The following is a 22,849-nucleotide window of genomic DNA, read 5'->3' on the forward strand; positions in this document are numbered from 1 at the left end:
TCAAGTCTCTGTAAACAACAGCAGGCTTTCTGGAGAAGAGGATAAAGTTGAGAAGCATCTCAGAGGTGGAACTGACAGGACACATCAGTGGGTTAAATGTATGAGAGAAGAAAGCAGGATGCTTCCCAGGCTTTTGACGTGAGGACGGCGGTGGGGAGGTATCTTGGGCAGAAGGTTTCAGGTAAGGAGGAGTCCACACCAAGCAGGCTGAGGTTAGATGTTCAGGTGGAGTCCAGGAGTCAGCTGATTATGTCAGCGTGAAGCTCCAGAGAGAGGACAAGGCTGCATATAAAGACTGAGGACCCCTCAGTGCAGAGTGGAAGTTAGTCTGATGAGAAAAGGCAATGCAGGCACGGCATCTCGTTTAGAGGAGGTTAGTGCCAAAGATGAAGTCCCAGGAACACTGACAATCAGTGGATGGAACGGATGAAGGATGGTGGCAGAAGAAGAAACACTTGAATTATTTTTAGTCTTCCAGCTACAAAATTTCTTACTAAAATTGTACTCTTTACAATGGAGAAGCCTTCAACATTTGCAAATAATGGTGAATAATCCATGAAGGACAGAGCCTGCTAACACAAGCAGAGTTACAGAATGCACGTTTGTCTCTTGCTTTCTCCCTTTTTTGTTTTTGGTGTAGGGTATATATATATGAATAGTCATTCTGAGGAAAATTAAGGTTCAAACTTGATGAAAAATTCAATTTACCTCTTAAATGATTTGATATGCTATTTGAATTGGCTGCTAGATGCAACAAAATGTAAAGAGTCAGTTATGCATTCATAATCTTGGTTTTAAACTTTTCTATCTGCTTCTTCACCTAAGATCAACCAAAAGATTAAGTATTTTTAAACGTTTTGGAAATTCTTATAAAAAAATGTGTACTCTGAGTATTTTAATCGAGGCAGAAACCTTGTACATTCTTTAAGGTGAAATATCTAAAGACGGAAGAAAAAACTCTCGTGTTCCAAAATTTCATCACCAATGAGATACTTTATTCCTAGATCTCTGGTAAAAGAATGAACACTGTCACATTTCTCACCAATTATTTGATAAAGAAAAGAGTAGTTACACAAGCATTTCTATTTCCTAGCTAAATTACAGAAATTTGCATACTTGCAGATAAACTTCACACAACTGAATATTGTTTGCAAATCTTGATAAAAACATGAAGTGAAGTTGAACTAGGCCTCCTCATGTGAACCAGCTCCTGAGTTATATTACAGTATACTCAATGGCACTGTAACAAAATTGCAAAGTCAATAAATATATGTCCAAGGTGCTTATTTTATAATTAGGATAGTAAAATATTTGGCGTAGGAATTATCAGTGTCAAATATGTAGGGAATAGTTGTTGCAGGCCCCACAGTACTGTGTTATATTATTAAAGCTTGTCTCTTAAAGGAAAACTTTATAATGATGCTTTAGAAATAGCAAGAATAGAATGCAAAGAAAACTGAACAAACTTTAAAGCAAAGGAAACCATTTGTGGCAGATTGAATGTCTGTGCACCCCTCCCCCCCAAATCCATATATGGAAACCTAATGCCCACTATGATGGTATTAGGATGTGGGACCTTGGGGTGATTAGGGCATGAGAGTGGAGCCCTCCTGAATGAGATTAGTGCCCTTACTAAGGAAACCCCAGAGAGCTCTCTCATCCCTGCTAGGTGAGGACACAGCGAGAGGATGGCCATCTGTGAACCAGGAAACAGCCTTCCCCAGATACCGAATCTTGGCCGTCCCCACCTCCAGAACTGTGAGAAGTAAATCTCTGTTGCTCATAAGCCACCCAGTATATGGTGTTCTGTTATAGCAGGCTCAACAGACTAAGATGGTATTTAAAAGACACTGCAAGCCCCAGTGCAATTATTTTGCTAACTAGATAAGGTTTTTCGTTTGTTTTATTTCAGTAACAATAGCGGAAGTATTCAGAAAGTATTTTAGCATAGGGCTTGCATCACATAGTTAATCTAAATGAACATCAGACACCATTTACTTTCTCATACTTTGCCCATTTTCTGCTCTCTTGTTAAACTGGAATCTTCATAAAGTATAATGTTGCCCAGTTCATGTGCCCACCTTTCCGCCGTTCTCTTTCTTTCAAAATAGCTTCAAACCATTCATGCTTCTCTTCAGGTGTTTTTGCCATGCACACAAACCATTTATTTTTTGCTGTGTTATGTATCTTCCATCCATTAACAACAATGTGTCCACTGCTGTGGAAGTCAGCTGGAAATTAATGGGTAAAGGTGAATGAATAAATATACTATATAATATTAGAGCAACGCAATCACTGAATTCAAAAAAGTTCCAAAACTAGTGAATTCTTCAAAATATCTTTGCTTTACATATGTGTATTGAAGAACATGAAAAACAATTTTAAATTAAAGAAACATGTACATAGTAAATGCAGTCAGACCTCAATAATGGAACATTTCTAACTCACAACATCAACCTATTACATGAAATTAAACACCCAAACTCATTAACATTCTTTTCCTCTATGTCCAAAAATATTGTTAAATTCCTAAAGCAATAAAAGAAGAACTTTGAAAGAATTTTCATCTTAATAATCAAATATTCATGATGTCAGGTTCATTTTGTCTAATATTCCTCTGAAATATTGTTCTAGGTTTCAGAGACAAACTGTACCCCCCCACACAGAACAATTCTCGATTAGTTAATAAACAGCACAATAAGAATCAAAACAAACAAATGGGACATACTAAGAATGCGTTTACCTAAGGCGCAACAAATGGAAATGTGTAAATGCCAATCCACAATCCTGGCAAGTGGTGGAAGCCACATCATTCCAGACAATTGGCAGGAAAACACTCGGCAAAAATGTTTCTTTGACTATGAATTCACATTTAATTGTCTTTTTCTACAGCAAAACCTCTCTGGCAGCTCTCCACCTCATGGCAGGTAGAGAGAGTAGTGACATTACTTGTAGCCAGCCTCTACTGGCAAGATGGTCAGCAAAGCAAAGATTCCAAGACCAAACACATGACAAAGGCCTGAATCAGCATCTGACTCAGTTAAAGTGGCATCTTTCATTTGTCTCCCCTGCGAGACACGAAGAAGCCACGGTGGCTTTACAGGAGGTGAGCCTCGGAGCATTAGAGGTGGTTTGGAGAGATGATTTTGTGGAACTGCACCTGTTTTCGCTTGTTAGTTGGTTTGTTTTGATCTATGTATTTGGTAAATTCCGAGTAGAGGAGGAGCTGGCTGGTACTCATTCTTCCATAAGCTGGTTCTCATAGTCTTTTTAGTTCCAGAATCACCATGTATTATCTGTGAGCAGAATAACTGCTCCAAAAATGCATTATCAAATGATTCTGTATAGTTGGGGGGCGTTCTTTAAAAATTCCAGGTTACATTTGAGCCAGGATAGAATTATATTAGATATTGGTCTGTAATGCGTATGTATATGTGATAATCTCATAAATACCAAATAACAATTTCTGATAATACACATTTAAACTGGCAAAGGACTTTCTCCAATAAAGAAATAACCACCTGTTGTTAAAAGGAATTTTTGTACTTTTCTTCCTACCTTCACATCTCCTATGCAAAGCCCTCACAATACATGTCAGAGAAGTATCCGTGGAATTAGTAAGGTAGTAAAAATTATTAGTCCCTAATTACACCACTATCCCTCCTCAATACTTATAAAATAACCAACTAAGAAATTATAATAAAATGATAGGGGAAAAAAAAAGATTGTATGTGTTTCCACACCTTCCTCCCCCAAGCTGTCACCTTACAAAGCCAGTATCACAAACAAGCACAAGATCTCAGACTCTCTTCCTTCCTCCAACATCAGGCCACGATTGCTAAGTGAACGGTAGCTCTGCAGCTTAAAAGATCCTGTATTCCCAACAGTGTTGTTACCCCTCTAACCATATTCTAGATAAGAAAACCACAGGAACCACATGCAGACTGCAGTGATAAAATATGGGCCTTTCTTTAAAATGAGCATCATGTACTCCTCCCACAGCACACAAGGGAGCTCAAGTTCACATACCAAACTCACCAGAGTGATGCTCTGACCCTGTTCAGTATAGAACGTGCCCTGAGCCAGCCCCCTCTGTAACCTGGGTCTTGCTTCCTTTGCTCCCTGGATTTCATAAGCCTGGCACTGCCCTCCTCACACCCTACTGACTTTTCCTCAAATATTTTTCATTAGCCATTTCTTAGCTCAAAAGCCTTCCGTAGCTCACTGCTGAATCAAGTCAACACATGCAGGCTTGCTCTAGAGATTTTCCTTAGACTGACCCCACTCTATCGAGGCAACGCATTTTCCACTATGTTCCAATGTGTTCTCACCACTCTTGTCTGCTGCTCTCCCTCCCTGTCCTGTGAATAACTACGAGTCCCCAGGCCGAGGCTGTCGCCAAAACTCCTCGCTCTGTTCTCTGCCTCATTGCCTCTCACGTCCCTGTAAAGTGTACCCACGTCTTCCAGGAAGCCTTGCCTGACCACTCCAGCCTGTGCAAATGAACTTCCCTTGGAAATTGCACGATTAACTCAGAAGCAGACAAGTCAGTATGTGCCTGCGTGTGGCTACTGTTTCCTGTACAGGGAGCAAACTATCAGCTGACTATCAAATCTACTATCTCAAATAACAGATGAATTGTTGTATAGATACAATGTTTTAAAAGAACACTTTGTGTCACCTAATAACTTAAAATGAAAAGATAATGTTCCTTTTTAAAGTTTATGTGCCAGGTACCTTCTATCATGCCAATTTTAAAAATCATAAATAATTTTAAACATGGTCACACACGTGTGTACATATACATGTATATACACACATTGGTGTCTAAACATACAACAGGCCTCCAAATGCTGTATAAATATTTTGTGATATCATAGTTACTAAATTATCCATTTTATACAAAATAGGCAATTTTTCTCACTTATTTCAAAGACTTAGTGATATATAAATAGCTTCATAATTTTATAGTACATATTTCAATATCTTCATTTTATAAAATAATAATTAAACTTATCAATAAAGAATGCCCTCATTAAGATCACAGAAAAGTCCAACAGTGCTTTTCCTTAGGAGGAATTGCAAAATACTTTTTGAATGCAAGAATAACAAAATAATCTGTTAATTGCCAGTAAACAGAAGTTTATAAATTTCAGTGGATCTAAAATATTAATTTTACAGGAAGTGTTAAAAAGAGATGGAATTAAAATTAACATTCATGAAATGTGGAATATCCAAATTCAACAGACTCTGGTCACTGATTTTTTTCAAAAAAGAAAAAAATCCAAGGGGCAGTCCTGAACAAGTCACTTTTACTTTGAAACTGTAGTTTGCAAATTCCTTACTCTTAATTCTGCAAAGTTTTGTATAATGAGATGGGGTTTTTCCAAAGCTGATAGAACTAACTATAAATCTCAGAGGATACACTGATATCCTTTCAATAACTTGTATTTTAATAAGATGGACAATAGCCAAGTATTACACAGCTAAGCTAGAAAAGGGAAGAAACTGGCAGAATTTACTATTCAAAATATCAGGAAACTAGGGTCTAAATAATGTATTTAACCTGCATTCTGGTGATCAACAATGGGAATGTGTAAATTTCTAAGAGCAATTTTTAAAATTATAACACACCCACATTATAAATACTTAATATTGAGAAAATTATTTTTTAGAATAAATCTTTAATTTTGCCAAATAAAAAAAGAAACTTTTCTGGCATCCAAAACAACATATATGATATTATTTATGACAGAAAAAGTTTCTAGCATTTCCTTCTAAAAACTCTAAAAAGTAGCTCCTGCATTGACCTTTTTAAATTCTCCAAAACACGGCCTTAAATGAATAACGTTGAAAATGTGTATATCTGAAAAGAACTATTATGCTCCCAGTACTCTTCTCAATATTGTAAAGTTATGCTGCTTTTTAATTAAGAATGTATTAAATCCAGCTTATGCAACAATACTAGTTGTTAAGGTAACTATGGTTTATGTGTTCCATTGACTGTTGACTATGCAATAAAAACTATATTTATTTGGTGATAAGATCTGAAGATAAAGAGGACTATCATTAAGATAATGCTTTTACTTAAGTGATAAAGGATAGAAAATTATAAAGTTCATTTTTGAAGTTATTTTTTAATCTGTGCACCAAAGAGAAATTGAAGAAAAAAATTTTTTAACTTTATCATTTATTTATCTTTAATTGATGAGATTATCTAGTGTTTTTCATTTGCCTATTTTTCTGCAATTTCCAAGTTTTCTTCAATAAGCAAAATTTAGTTTCATAAAAATAATGCATTCAACATCTTTAAAAGATTTCAAATATTTATATTAAAAATGACAGCTGAACTATTTCTTTAAAAATCTGTTCATTTTTAAAGAAATAGAAATCTTTAAGAATAAAAAATTTCCATCTTATCCAATTCAAATTTGACTATCATACTACAATTTATGGTTCGCCCAATCCCAGACTACAGATCACATTTTCTAGAGGTCAAACAGTCTCGCCCTCTGTCCAAACACACAAATAAACTAGTTGTTAAGAGAGAATATAAATGATCTTGTGCTACTTTTTGAAGGGCTTTCCAAGCCTGTACCATGAAAATTAATTCCAAAAGGCTCAGTGCTTTCCTATGACAGCTCTTAAGCTGGATATTTCTTATAGCATCATGATCAAACTACTATCCCCAGGAAGAATCTTCAAAGAGGAATTAAGTTAGAACTCACTGAAATGAATTGGATGTAGAGTTTAGTAGAATGGAAATCTGGCCACAACCTCAATGGCTCCCATCCTCCTTGAACTCGGGAAATAATGCGTATCATAGATATATTAAAAGAAATATACATACAAATCTTTACACTTCTGCCCATCATACCATCATTTAATTAAAAATTTTCTATTCTAATATATAACCATGATATAATCCAAATCATTAAGCATCACAAATAAAAATATAATTATATTTATTTACTTCTCAAAAGATTTAAGAGAGTTATATACTAAAAGTTTAATCTCTTTCCAAGTACAATTATTTCTTCTGTAAATTTTAAGCTAAATCAATGCAATCAGTTGTGTGATGAAGCCTCTTAGAAAAGAAAAGCATTTTACTTATACCTACAGTTACAAAAATACTCAGGAATTCTATAATATATTCCCATAGATGGGAAAGCATGTAAATTTTTCATCATGAATTCTAAGCATGCTTTAAAATATATCTTGATTAATTCATTACTATTATTCACACCTCAATATAGTATAGTTATTGTGTGGTTTTGGTTTCAACAATGAGTCGCTGAGCCGGATGGTATTTGCCAATCCCTCATTCAACTTATCCGGAATCCAGGACCTGACATGTGGACATTGATCAGCTCTGTTGGGATCTATCAGCATCAGAGCTCCCACTCATGGTACACAAAACAAGAAGACTTAAAAGCCAAGCTCATCACAAAGAAATGAAAACTCTATGATGGAAATGACTAAGAAAACAAGAAAGGAGAAAGTTGGTGCGGCACCCAGATCGCCTCTTAGAAGACGTAACAACCAAAATTAATCTCCACACGCTAATATCTGTCCATTCACAGCCCTCTAATTGGTCCCATTGATTCCAAACCCATACGGCATTTCTGCTCTGTACTTCTCAAGTCATGGATGTGGGAACCTAATACCACAACTCTAGCCTCAGCTCTGTACTAAACAGCCAGGTGAGCTTGGACGAGTTAGTTCTTACACCTGGCCTCACTCTCATCATCTCAAATGTTAGCAGGGTATATCAGTTGGCTTTCGAGATCTTACCCATCTTCAAAAACTCTTTTTGAATTTCCAAGTCCTGGCAGAGAATGTTCGCTTTCCCCAAAGACCTAGTGGACACACTCGTGAGAAAAATAAATCCGCTTTGCAGGAAGTTAAGGGAAGGTATCCAGCTGCATCCTCAAATTTCTCTAACTGACCTTGTAACAACTATTTGCAACCAAATTCCTGCGACATGCTGCTTACGCAAATTTAAGAGGAAATAAAGTCTAATGAATCTCTTTGTCACATTTCAGTGAAATTTGAGCATTGAAGTTCATGCTAAGAGGTACCATCAGACAATTAACTTACGACCACTAAATAACTAAATACACTGTAATGCCTTGGCTCCCCAACTAATTCATACCCACCAGGGTCTTAAGCCTTGTTCCACAATCCTCCTATTCCCCAGACACTGAGCCTCTGAAGGCTGGGATCTTACCAACACTAGCAGAACTTTTTCATGGGACTGGCTCCAAGGACCGTTTATGTAAAAGCTCCATCACTCCTCACAGACTCTCACTCCCCTACATCTGACACAGGTACGCTGAGGACGGCATGTGATGCCCATGCGTCCAAAGGCACTGCGCCCTCACATTTCCATACCTAATGCCCCAGGATCCCATATACCATAAGCACAGTCATCACGATAATCAGTACAAAGCTCACTTAGACCACCAGTGCGGATGTCACAAGTGGTGACCGTCACATTATCTGAGGGGAGAAAAAAGGACGTGAGAGACAGGAATTCTGAGCCTCTGAGAAAACAGAGAAAGGGAAAAAAACAGAGAGGGCTGAGGCAACAGGAGAACGGGTGGTTCCACCAGGGGAAGAAGGGGCCAATAGAGGAGAGACCGGCCCTTTGGGCCTGCCTTCCCTACCCCACTTCCTCCCGCCTCAGGCACAATGTCTTAAGCATTCGGGTTACTGAAGCACATTTTACACAGGTAAGATTTCTAAATGTCACTAAACAGTCTCCTTAGAAAGCATTCAAATGAATTACTGCCACCTTATAAAAAAATAACGTGTACATCCCGCTGCGGACAGATAGCCTTCTAGCATGTTAGCATGGGAGTATTTGCAACTTATTACAGTCTGCAGCAGAGAAAGGGATTTCCACCTGTGCCAGCTGTCTCGCGGGGCTCTACACCTCCATCCCACCGTTAGCCACGGAGGAACCTCTCCACACAATGACTTGGTTCCCGACCTAAGTGCCCCATCTCAGCCACCACGTGAGTCTTACACGTTGCATATTTTCCCCCGACTTGCAGCAATCATGGGTTCCTATTCTAAGTACTGGATAATTTCTTAGGATGCTAACAATGGCACAGGGCAATGACACACAGGTGAGCATTTGAAAAACTGTGCTCCTGATGGATTATAAACATTTTTCTCTCTTCTGGGACCCAGGATGGTAAAGAAAGTACATGGGAGGGGAGAGCTGCTCTGTGCCTCAATCCCACGTTTAAGTGCAATATGATAAAGATATGCTTCTATATGAGAATAAAAGTCATTTTGCAATAATTAACATTTAATTAACTAATTAAGATTTTATTTCATCTTGTCTTTTCTTAGAAGCATACTTTTGAAATTCTAGTTAAAATTCTAGGAAAAATGTGATTCAATTTACTAAGCATTCATATTACAGACAATGTTTTTTTCAAATAGAAGAATAGTTTATTTCAACCTCATTTTACTTAATGTTTGTGACTAATCATGATTTCATGAATATACTTATAAAAGTCCACACCTTCTCATCTACAGAGCAAAAACATCCTGTCCTTGACTAATAAAGCACTTATAATGAGTGCTTAAAATCACACTAACCTCCTCCATCCACAGCCCTCCTGTACAAGCAAATTGACAACCTGTCGATATTAGTAACAGTTGTAGAGCTAAAACAAGTCTAGAGTTTGCTCTATTCTACAAGGAATAAACGATGGGAACACAGTATCACATATATACTTATAAAACAGTACAACTTAAGAAAATCAATCCATTCATTAAATGTTTTCTGCATTCATACTCTCTATACTAGGAACCGTGCATGTCCTTCGACACTATTATGCACTATTACATACATGATGTAATGTCCTATTGTGCACATTACCGCTACTTTATGACTCTCTCAGCTGTTTTTGTGTCTGTGTTTAATGTCAGTGTTTAACATGTTTCAGCCAAACATAAGTTTTCATTTTAAAATGGTTCTCCTCTCCTTTATCCTACTTTTCTCCTCCAATCGCTCTCCCTAACAAAGTATTTCTAAGCTCAAATTCACTGCAGATGAATTATTCACGTGAAAAGTCTGCCTTACACAGGAGCTCACTCTTCCATGCCACGCTTCATCTGCCGATCACTTACCCGTGCCATCGTCCACGTTCTCCACTTCCATCACCTCTGTGTTGATCCGGCCACGAAAGACATACCGATGTCCGTCTGTAGACGCTTTGCTGTTCTTCAACCGTCTTACAATGGGACGAAATCACAAAAACTTTGTTATTAAACTTAATGCAAAACAGAGTTAAAGCAATATATTTTAAGCCGGTCTTTGAAAAAGAGATACCATTTCAGTCAACAACATCAAATGTTAGGCTCTTGGTGTTTTTTTACTGTGTCCCACCATTCGTAACAGCACTGGCTGCTTTACAAGATGTGACGTATGTATTAGCTTTTTAAATAAACTGAAGCTCTGGGCTAAGGACAATATCCAGGTGGGAGGGTGATCTGGCGCTTCTACTCAGTGTGATGTGCAATCAGACTCTGACAGACACTAAAATCTGGTTATGTACAATTTCACTTGATTTCTCTCACCTTTATTTCTCATTTTAACTAAATGGTGATTCCTATTTTTTTCAAGCCCTAGTAAAATTCAGTTAGTATTTATGATCCTTCTTCAAAGAAAGCTGACTGTGTGGGAGGTTATTAAGTGTTATCCAGCTGTAAAATATCTTTCCTATATTATTTTATGATGTGCTAACTGTATACTTGATGGACAAGTCTCTCAATACAGTTATAATCCTTCATAAAGATCTTACTCATTTTAAAAATAGCACAAAATATTTCAAAACTTTGTGTATAGTATGACTAGTACCAGCCTTTAATCTTAAAAGCTATACAACACAAAGTAAAAAAAGAAAAAATCCAGGTTTCCAGATGAACATTTGTAATAATGAATTAGGCAGTTATGCATATTTATACTTGAATCACTGAACACTTAGGGGAGACTGTTTTTAAAACTGGGTTTATTTAAATAGATTAAAGAGGAAAAATTCTAAGAAATAATTCAAGAAGACTCAGGAATACCTAGTCGTTCAGGAGATTTCAGTAGACCCGAACTATTTCCATGTGACTCATCGCCAAAGTCTGCTAATAATTTAATATGCTGAAATAATTATTAATGTGTTGTGTTATGTGGACACACTGAGCAAAAGCTAAGAGGTAAAGTGCACTAGTAGGAGGCTCCCTATCCTCCTCTCCTCTGCAGTTCGAAGCCTGCCCTGGAGAGGAAGGGCTGGCTGCAGGGCGGGGTCTCAAGGTGCTATCATACTCGTGGAGTTCCTTTAGAAAAGTGAGCATATTCTAGCCTATACATCCTAAACCCTCATCAAAACTTTGTCAAAAACCAAACTGAGTAATTCATCTAAGTGTCTGTCAACCCCAGGCCATCACCATCCTGCACGTCCATGTTCATTTTGAAAGCAACCTATAAATGTCCTTTGTAAGAAGCCTACACACATGCAATAAATTATGGATTCAGGCCAGCTAGCTACAAAAGTTGGCTTTGAGGCCAAAGAGAGAAGAGAATGCGAGGCAGACTAACACACAGGTAACTGCGCATTCTCTCGGGGGGGACCAGTATCAAAAAAGAATTTCTTATAAGTTGGTGCATCACACTTTTAAAAATCAATCACATTTTTAAAAGCTGAATATCCTCAATAGCAGTTTTAGTCACAGGCAAATAATTACGGCACATAAATATACACACACATACATACAAATACACATACATAAATCTATCTTTAGGTCCTATTTTCCAAGGCATTGATTTTCTTCATGATCTTGCTGTGAACTCTGCACAGGTTTTTTTTTATATTTTTCTTGACTGGTAGATATTCATACTTAAAATGAAATTCCAGTTAAGTGTCTGATCAACACTGTAACATTTAGCTCAAATAGAGAGATCTTGGGTCCCTTCAGAAAATGACCCTACTGAAGTATAAAGATTGAAAAACCTTTGGTTTCAAAATAATTTTGCTCTATATTGTGGTGTGGAGTATTTGCATAACTAGATTCTGTGGCCTCCCCTCCTTACGAGTTTTTAAGGTCACCAGGTTACATGTATAGCAATGTTCGCAATGATGGAAAAACTGGAAATAATCCTAAGGCCCACTGATAGGAGAATGAATAATTAAACTGTGCTATATCTAACCAATGAAATATTACGCAGCATTTAAAATGAATAAATTATTGCTACACACAGGGATATATAGTTTAGAAACCACACTGCATATAAAACATACACTGCAGAAGCCCAAACACACTATGATACTATCTTACAAAGATCTTAAACCGGCCAAACTAAGCAATGTCATGATATGGGTACCGAATGCTGCACAATACATTATTTTTAAACTAGTTTCCCCAAAGATTAGAAGCATTAGAAATATCTAGAGCTCGTGTGACTAATCCAGCACTCAACTCTTTAAAGAATGTAACGGTAGAATTAAAGTAAATTCACCAGGTCCCTGCCACCTGTAATTACAAAATTAAGGAAGCTTAGAAAAGGTTCAGTTTATTCATAATTTCTGAAGGATCTTTAGATCTTAGGAAGTATATGGTAATGGAGATGAAGTGTCCTAAGAGGAATGAAACAGATGGTATATTCACAACACTCCAATTCAAGAAGGGAAAGGACACACAGATTTATTTAGTGATCTCCATTTTTAATCACCATGTATTTGGTCTATGTTATACAAACATGAAGGCTATTTGCTAAAGAGCAGGATTTTAATTTTGTAAAACTTTTCCTGTTGCTTAATTTATTTAACAATTTCAGCCATGAGACCATTAATACTAACGTCGTTTGTACACTGTTAATTTTGCAAAGGCTCTGACCTTGACGGCAGGCATATACATACATAAGGATGAGACCAACTGTAATGAAAAAAGATCTCATTGTCAAACAGATGTCTTTAATAACCACACCTAGATAAATGCGTTAATCAGCTTGATGGGGGAATCCTTTCACAATGTGTGCATGTATCAAGTCATCATGCTGTACACTTACACTTTAAATATCTTACAATTATATTTGTCAATTATACTTCACTACAGTTGGGGGGAAAATAATTGCACCTAAACAACTTGAACCACATTATAGTTTTTTAAAGAGTTTCACACAGGTAAAATTAACAACCTCTTCTAGATCGTCCCAAAACCCATTTCTAGTAATCCCAATCTTGCTACCAAACACAGAGAATTTAGAAAAGCATACAAAAAAAAAACAAACAGGTTCATTATCACAGATGGTAAAATCAAATTTTTTAAAGCCCATTAAGATAGACAACAATTTAATTATTTTTTGGCTTTAAACTGAATCTGCTCCCTTTCTTCAAGGTGCAGGGGAGAAGAGGCTGAGAGTACGTGGAAGTTTACTGATGAGACTGTGAGTTCCCGGGAGCACAAAGGAAAGGTCGAAGCTGTGAGATGGATAAATCATTTCTGAAGCCTCACCTGTCTATCTTCTTACCTGTACTTTCTTTTGCAATACACCAAAAGATTATCAAAAAGAAAAAACACCCGTTCCTGAATATTTCCAGAAGAAATTTTCGATAAGACTCCACACATTAACATTTCAGTGCAAGTGTCGGTGATGTTGGACCCCTACGTCAGGAAGAAAGGAGAAAACAAGGTCTGATTACTTAAGGGAAACTCGTGTGTGTGATTCTTCTTTCTCCTTAAAAGTAATTTGTTTTTATTTTAAGATGCAATATATGGACAGGATAAAAGTTTAAACAGTATAAATATTTATACGCTGAACATTGATCTCCTTCCCTCCAGTCTCTTTCTGGTCAGTTTCAGTGAATACAGCTACTCTTAAGAGAGTCTAAGGAAAAAAGAAGAAAAAAAAGGGGAAAAAAAAAACCTATTTAAAGAGAGCAACCTTCCATAGAATCTTTCACCATGGTTATTAAAAGTTGCACTGGCACACTCCCTTGTTAAGTAAACCTTTACTGAGTGCCTAATAAGGTCATGTGATTAGTGTGACAAAACTGATTTTAACATGAGTGCCAACCACCGCAGCTGACAGGACCCACAAGAGGGCAGGAACCTGGGCCCCTGAATCATCAACCAAGGAAAACTGCCCACTGAGCAGAACACACACAGTGGGCTGCTGTGTGAGCTGATCACAAGCACCTGCTCTGAGCCATCATAAATGCTGCAGTCTCTTTGTTTCTACAGCCTAGACTGTCATAACCAATGCACTGAGTTGGGCCCAAAAAAAAAAAAACCACAAAAAAAAAAAAAAAAAGAAGGACGTTTTCAGTAGAGACCTGGTAAGTGTGCTCTCCAAGAACACTTCAGTTTTAAATATATCTGGTCTCTTTAAACTGAGGACCAAATTTCTGATTTGTTTTTAAACTTAATGCTTTAATTTTCATTTCTGATATTTACAACTCCAGATATTCATTTTAATTTCATATTTCCACAATTAACAATGGAGATAGGTTTTCTGATCAATTATAAAATTTTAAATTCAAATGACAACTCATGTAACTATAATAAGAAATTTCGCAAAAGGGAAATTAATTAAGACAGGGTTATCGTGTTAATCTGAGAATTGCAAACACATTTTAAAGTTCAACTATTTCCCTCTCCTGTCCCTTCGTAACAAGGATAGAGATCTATCAACATTATACACAATTTCATTTATTTTGTCATGTGATAGGTGAGCAAAAACTATCATCAAATATAAATATAAACACCAAATGCAGTGGCAGTGATTTCTGATTTACAGTGAACACCATCCCTACCTTAGAAAAAAATTAAGATAGGATAGTAATAAAAATGTTTTAAAAAAAGAAAACATCACGTTGATTTTTGCACAAGGGACCTACACAACATTATGAAAAGTGGCTTTATCCATAGCAATTAAGCAAAAGGTACAAAGCACCTCACCTTAGACTATTCCACCCAGTAGCCCACGAATGCCAAGGCAGGAAGATAACTGGTTATATTATAAAAGGGCTACTGCAAATATTACCCTAATTTGCATATTAGCAAGTCTTCCAAATAAGTTCCCCAAATTAAATAAGTAGGTATTTATTCACAGATGGGTTCCTAAGTGAAATAATTACTAACAATACATTTCCTGACTTCTTTGTGGTTCTTATCTTTATGAATAAATATAAGGAGAATTTAATGTGAATCTGAGCTAACTATAATGGCTAGAGGTCATTTACTCCATCCTTTTACACAGCCTCAGGGGAGATATTGTCCCAGCTCTGAAGAACTCATGGGGACCAATGAGTAAAACAGAAAGCGGATATATTATTCTTGATGATAACTGAGATGATAACTGACACACACACTGAATGGTCCCATGATTATGGCCAAGACAATCTCCCTTTGTGAGCTTAACCTCTCTGGAAAGCCATTATCATAATCAGAAAGAATCTTGCGGGGCTGGCTTTAAGGGGAGTTCGTAAGCAGTGAGACTCTGTCCACCACCTGGACAAGACTGTCCAAAGCCTGTCTCTCCGTGTGTCTCTCTCTCTCCTAGCTCTTTCTTGCTCCCTTCTTTTTCTCTGCTTTAAATGCTAACAAGTCAAACTTTTGATTAGCTCCTTTGATTTTGCAGCTATGTGTATGCCTTCAAACCACTGTAGAAAAGGAATAATTGTGCTTAATGTATACAGCCAGAGTGAGAATTTGTAAGACAATATATTCAGAACTCCCAGCACAATGCCTAACACATAGACAGGACTCGACAAAGGCGAGTGTAGTTATTACCAGCACTGAAGGTGATCTGATTCTGCAAGGTTGCTTCCTTTATTTCTTATCTCTGCTGTGTTTCGCTCTATGCTGATTTTATGGTTTCACTCACTGAAGACCATGTTATTTCTCTTACTCTCAAGTTACTTAGGGTGGATACATCTTGTTGCCTCAAGGAACACTGACTCCTGCTTTGACAAAAAAGGCCTTCCAGCTTACTCTTGGATACTTCCAGTAAAATTAAGTTCCTTTCCTCACAAGATAGTTCATTTTTTTATTTAACAAGCCTAATGGTTAGAAAGATTTTTCTTACTGTAGAGTCAACATGTACCACTATTTCACTTGCTTACTCTATTTTTTCTCCTCGGGGTGGGTGGACACCCTGTCCATCACGATAGGCCCACCAATATCTGAACATAGCTAACATGCTTCCCTTCTGCTTTCCCAGGCTCTGAAACACCACTGCCTTTCGACCATATGGCTGGATTTTAGAAACCCGGAAGATCCCGGTGGACCCCCTCTGGACCTTTTCCAGCTTGTCAGAGTCTCCTTTAATATGTAACAGAAGTGAATACAATCACTTGGATGTGAGCTGGCAAATTAAGAATATAGTGATATTCTTATTTCTCCAGTCCCCTCCCATATATATATCAATACATATTATTAATATCCCCATCCTATCATTGATTCAAAGTCCCCCTGCAGTCAAAGTGCCCCGAGGTCCTTCTCTTCTATTCTATACTTCAACAGGTTGAATTTTTTATTCATTTAATCCAGACTGACATCATAGCAAACTCTCAGACCTCTCACTAATACACAGACACATTATATTTAAGGCATCACTGTAAGTTCCCACCAGCTCCTAGCTCCTGATCAAAAATCAGAGTAAGATTGATTAACCTCTTCAAGATCAACACTTCCTTTCATAAGCAACCCAAAGCATCTGCCTAATTATCAACTAATGAAATTGTATGAAGTAAGGACATCAAACCCAACCATCCAGAGTTTCTAGAATTCATGGTTATACTATAAAGTATATCTTACAATATACCCATAACACACATTTTACTAAATCCTGCTGAGACATTTCCGTTACTGAGATGACGGATCTTGGCTTGAGGAATCAGCATAGCATCACCTCTACTGTCTTCTACCAAGGGAATCTACTACCATCACATGACGTATCTTCATGAATAATATAAATTAATTCCTAGGGAAATGTTTACATTCTTAAGAGATGCTGTCAAAACACAGAGATTTGGCTAGAAAATCTCATTCTAAAAGAAAGTCTTACAGTATTTCTCTTTATACCACTTTTATCTTTAGAGGATAAAGAATGGCCCCTGTGCCTTTGACTTATCAGGACTGAATCTACATTATTTCTATGACAATGGCCACTAAAACTCATTAAAAATTCAGAAACACAGATATGTACAGTATTATAAATACTGAAGAAAATTTGGCCAAGAGTAGATAGTCTCGCATGTAATCACGAAATGCCTTTCACTCATCTTATCTGCAAGCAGACACTTAATAAATGTCCATTTTTAACTAACGCTGTGTCATATTTCCCCTTCACTTACATAATATAATCTACCTTCCTCTGTAATGGAAAAAACAAAGACTCCTGGCTTTATCTTTGGAATGAATGATGTTTATGATATTTTGAAAAACTATGTGCAATTTTTTTCATTTATCTAGAAATGGCAGGGGTGTTTCTGGCGTTAGGGATAAAAAAAAGCCAAGCTACAAAACTGAAATAAGGTACGTCTACAAGCATCAGATTGCTAGGGAACAGTCAAGAGCACTGGAGTCTATCAAAATGACGATCCCAGACAAATGAGCTAGAAAACAAAAAATATGGAAGCAATAAAACAAACCAGGCAGATCGCTGGAAGAGAAGGGACAATGGTTCTCAAATTTCAGAGTTTGGAAGACAAGCGTGATGGGATTGTTAAAACTTTTAGGTTCCCTAGGACCATTCTTAGAGATGGAAAGTGAGTAAATCTGGGGTGGGTCCCAGTCTGTTCCAGTAGATTCTGACGCACTGTGGATTCTACCAGCACTTTGAGCAACACTGCTTTAGAAGCCTGAGCTCAGTGCTCAAGTGTGCAGGACAGCGACCCTGCTAACTCCGAGAGAAAGATGAGCACAGGTCTCTGCCAGGTAGTCCCAGCTGCCTGCCAGTGCCCGGGGCTGAAGAGCTGCTGACCACACGTCCCACAGTCTCAGTTACACCCACGATGCCTCTCCTCGTCGCTGAATATTCACTTAAATCTGCATAATGTTATTCCACCTGGTTAGTATTTCATCTTCATTTTAAAAATCAATGCAAATTTTTAACCTAGATATTTATTCTTTGGCAAATACACATTTAGTTATTCAGCAATCATGTATAATAAATACTTTGATCTACTAAAGGAAGGTTTTTAACATTGCTACAATATGCCAACAATGTGTTAACAATTTCTTCTGGTATAAATCTCTAGCAAGTTGGACACTCTTTCTAAAATTTAAAAAAAAATTAATTAAATTAGCTTTGTAGACTGTTTCATGGGTCACTCTGTAGATGTCAGAGAGAGCAGATTATTGTACTGTGAAAAAATTGTGACCATGACAAAAATACTGCCCATGAAAATGAGCTACTTGAACAGTGTAGTGATATATCCTAGAGTCATAAACCAACATTTGAGAGAAAGAACTATTTTTAAGAAATAAGAGGGCTTTGTATAAGTCATTAATTTTGAACGGCCCTAAAGCCATTACATTTAATGTAATATGTATCTACACATATTTAATAAAGATATTTTTAAATAATGTTTTTACTCATATGATTCAGAGTTCTGCTGTCTTTTAGGAATTCCTTTAAAAAATACCTAAAAATAAGGTGATATCTTTTAGTGGTTTTGATCTGCATTTCCCTGATGATTAGTGAGCATCTTTTCACGCACCTGTTGGCTATCTGTATGTCATCTTTGGAACATGAATGGACCCTTGAGAGTATTACACCAAGCGAAATAAGTAGAAGGAGAAAGACAAATACTGAATGATTCCACTTATACGTAGACTCTACAAAACAAAACAAACATACAAAACAAAACCCAGACTCATAGATACAGAGAACAGGCTGGTGGCTGCCAGAGTGGAGAGTGGTTGGGGATGGGGAACAAAATGTGTGAATGGGATCAAGAAGTACAAAGTTGCAGTTAGAAAATAAATAGGTTACGGGATGTAATGTACAGCCTGGGAATACAGTCAAAATGTTGAACTAACTTTGTATGGAGACAGTCTATAACTAGACTTACTGTGGTAATCATTTTGCAATGTAGACAAATGTCAAATCACTATGTTGTACACCTGAAACCAACATAATACAGTATGTCAACTATACCTCTCTCTCTCTATATATATATATATATACATATATATAAAACTTACATAATAAAAAGATTTTTAAAATAACCAAAATAATGGACTTTTATCATCTAGATGATTTATTGTTAGTTCAGATTTCCCTTTAAGGAGCTACATTTATCATGTAAAATCAGAGACTCTGCTTGTGATTAATTACACATGTAGAATTAAATACAGTAAAACTCCAGCCATGCATAGTTCTAATCCTGACTGCTTTTATTAGATAAGGAAAAGAAGGCTGACTGGTAGTTCAAGGTAAGAAGTAATCATAAATAAATAACTGTGACCAGTGGTAGGAGACGTACTCATCAGGTTTTTCTCATTCTAAAAGCGTCTCTCTTTCTCCCCTAAGCTGTGCAAACCTATCTCAGTCCTCCTCCATCACCACCATCCAGCAGTGCAAAGGGTGACACATATTGAGGGAAACTCACCATATTTGTCCATTAGACAGAGGAAATAGAACCTGTCCTACAGAAAGACCTTTATAAAGACTGAATGTCAAACAACTGCAGGATGTTCAACTTTAATACAAAAAAGTGAGAAGTCTTGCACGGTACATTCGTGAACAATAAACCAGAACAGGATGCCAAAGAGGACTAGAGAGCATCAAATTAGCAGGATAATGAAACAAATACTGGATTTTGAAGAGAACCAGGTCAGAATCACTGCCATTAACCAAAAGAGACAAAAATACAGTGAGAAGAAAATGACAATTAATATATAACTACAATGTAGTTACATCTGCATTTAATTACCATTCAACCAGCTTGTATCAGATACTGTTCTACATACTGGGGGCCCATAGCGTAAGACGTGACCCTTGCTCCCAAGAAGCATATACAACAGTGGAGAAATAGATAAGTAAACACAGAATTAAATGCAGTGGGACCACTGTACGAATTTAACAATAAAATGAGAGTTGGCATGAATTCACAGGGATGAACATAGGGATGATGGCTGTGTGTGTTCACGATCAGGTATGTCTATTATTGATTATACGGTTCATTCTACACTGTGGTTCATGTTTCAATCATTCTCCATTAATTTTCTTTGTCAAATTTATGAAGCGCACCATTAAATATCACTTCCCAATATGGCCAAGAGATCAGTCTTAACGGATGGACCCAACAATGACTTCGGTCACAAAGAGTGGGACCCAGAGCCATCCCTGTGGGCAACACTCTTCACCAACAGCTCTTCTTCTTGTGTGTGTGTGCCTCACGTTACAAGATCCAGCAAGAAAAGAGTAACAATTCAGAATCCAGTTTGCTAAGCAGTTGAATGGTTTTTGAATTTATAATTTGAGGTATATAATTAGCTGCCAATTATATAGTCAGCGTACCAGAAAAACTACTTTCAAAGCACCATCTCCCCCCAAAAAAAATTTTAGTCCTAAAAAAAATGGTCACAGAATTTAACATGGAAGCGTGATGAATTTCATAAGTGGACACATTAAGTGCCAAAGAATGCCTTCAGAAAATGACAGTAGCCAAAAAAGACAATCAGAAGCACGTCTATTTATTTTATGGCTTCTTTTCTCATTTCCAATAATCCTTCAAACATTGAAATCATGATTTATGAAGAACTGTGATAAGAGAACAAATCCCCTCCTCTCACTAAGCCCAATAAAAATAACACTGCTAACCTACATCTGGACTGTTTGAAAGGGTAAATCTTTTTCATGTCAAGAAGTTCTCTTAATATAGGTTGCATAAGGGTTCATTACTGATTCTTCTGCAGCTCTGAGGTGGCAAAAATCACTGTGATAGGAAACTGCTCACTAATTATCTGACCCCATCATCAGCTCTCCTTGCCAACACCAGGGTCTCTCTAATTCGTCTCGTCAACTAAACGCTGAATGTCAGCGTCCAAAAAAACACAAACTGACTGCAGAGAGAAGCCATAATCTTGGAAAAGATGAAAGATGACAGGAGGCCTTGAAAGCTCCCCATTCATATGCAAGGCATTGACAGATCAGGATCTATCAGAACTAGACCCATTCATCGTGGGAGAAAAGAAAATTGACAAGGATGACAACTAGATGGGTGTTTCATAAAAGAACAGTTTCAATATCAAAAGAGTCTCTTCAGGAAATTAATGAAGCATTTAAATATCCTTCCACAAAATCTTTTTAAAATACTAGGGAAGTTAAACATGAAATGAAGAACATCAAATTGTTCTATCATACAGTTTTATCATAAAATGCATGCCCCTCCCCCCAAAAAGACTCAGCATTTGTTTCACTTTTTTTAAGATTCAATTTACTAATTCAAGGTATAGCCTAAACTCTGTTATAGATTAGACTACATAAAACAGACTAATGGAGAAAGTCCCAATCAAACTTTCCCCCCTCTCCCACTTTTTATGAAATTTTGGTCCTTTCTATAAATGGATTCACTTTTAATCATCTTTTTCTGGAGCCACTTATCCTTAAATGACAAGAGTCATCTACAAATCAATTCAAATTCAATGTCGTAGACAAATCTGCATCTACCAAATCACCTTGGAGAGAGGACAGAAAGAGTCGGGTGTCATCACAACCTCCAGAAGATTCACACTTCATATATTAAGAATTCCCACTCTTATCTTTTATTGTGATTTCTTCCCCCAGATTTGGGACATCAACTCCGAACAGGCCTATCAAGGACATACAGCTGAATTACTAAATGACAAAATGTTTATTGATACTCCTTTATCAATGCAGTTCGGTATGACTCTAAAGATTTACAGTTATCAGGACAATACTATCAATCAAGCAAACAGCAGACTAAGACTGAATGGTCCTGTTCTGTGAAATAAATCAGTCACTCTGATTAAACAGCTAATCTTCCCAAGCACACTGATCACTGCCCTACAATTACCTTCACTAGAAGATCCGGTGGAATGTTTTGAACGTTGTGTAAGATATATGACCAAGACATAATAAATTATATTAATAAAAGGCAGAACTTCAAATATGAGCAACTGAACTACAGCTCTTCTGTGGTGAAGTCACTATGTAGATGCTGACATAAACCTAATTTCTATTATCAACTTATTTTTAAACGGCAAGCAGAAACCAACTTAATATAAAGAAAGTGCTAAATTTTTATCTGAGTGGGTAAATTATTACATAATTATAAGGATAAACTTTAGAATCAGTCTGCCTATTTTCAAATGAAACTCTGCCTTCTGTTAGCTGCCAGAACTTGGGGAAGTTATATAGCCCTCATTTAAAAACTCTTTGTAATGGGGATTAAAATACCGCTGCAAATTGTTAAGAGATGCATGGGGATTGCCTACAGTGGGGGGCGAGCATTTCCCCAAAGGGAAGTTGGATGATTGACAATCAAGGACCTCCCCTGAGCAAATTTACTCAAGCAACATCAGTGGAACCTTCTATTTGGATCTTGAATCTTGAATGGAATCATATAAGGGTTGAAAAAATGATCAGAGCCTCTCCATCTTAGCTAGCACACTGACGAGACTGCCAACGGGCTTCAACTGCCTACATGCCCTTTCAAGTCTGAAAGCGTAGCTTCTCTGATTCCGTGAGCTCCCCAACATCTTTTAAATTAATTTGTCTTTTAGTTTCTGTGGCTTGGAACCATATAACCTTAAGTAACATAACCCCTTCAGTAGTTAGGTGCATTTATTAGACAAATGAGGGGAA

The 22,849-nt window shown here is 37.0% G+C and overlaps 1 protein-coding gene across 2 annotated transcripts in view; it reads right to left on the bottom strand.

Moving 5' to 3' along the window:
* PREX2 (phosphatidylinositol-3,4,5-trisphosphate dependent Rac exchange factor 2) overlaps window positions 1–22,849 on the bottom strand; it is a 235,978-nt gene that overhangs the window by 137,391 nt on the left and 75,738 nt on the right. For both annotated transcript variants that reach the window (XM_072951849.1, XM_072951850.1), the window contains exons 7-9: window positions 13,538–13,671; window positions 10,150–10,253; window positions 2,082–2,231 (exon numbers count right to left, since the gene is read on the bottom strand). In XM_072951849.1, coding sequence (XP_072807950.1) covers window positions 2,082–2,231; window positions 10,150–10,253; window positions 13,538–13,671 — 388 coding nt within the window. The remainder of the gene's footprint in view (window positions 1–2,081; window positions 2,232–10,149; window positions 10,254–13,537; window positions 13,672–22,849) is intronic.

Source organism: Vicugna pacos, chromosome 29, assembly GCF_048564905.1.
Source record: "Vicugna pacos chromosome 29, VicPac4, whole genome shotgun sequence".
Taxonomy (NCBI): Eukaryota; Metazoa; Chordata; class Mammalia; order Artiodactyla; family Camelidae; genus Vicugna; species Vicugna pacos.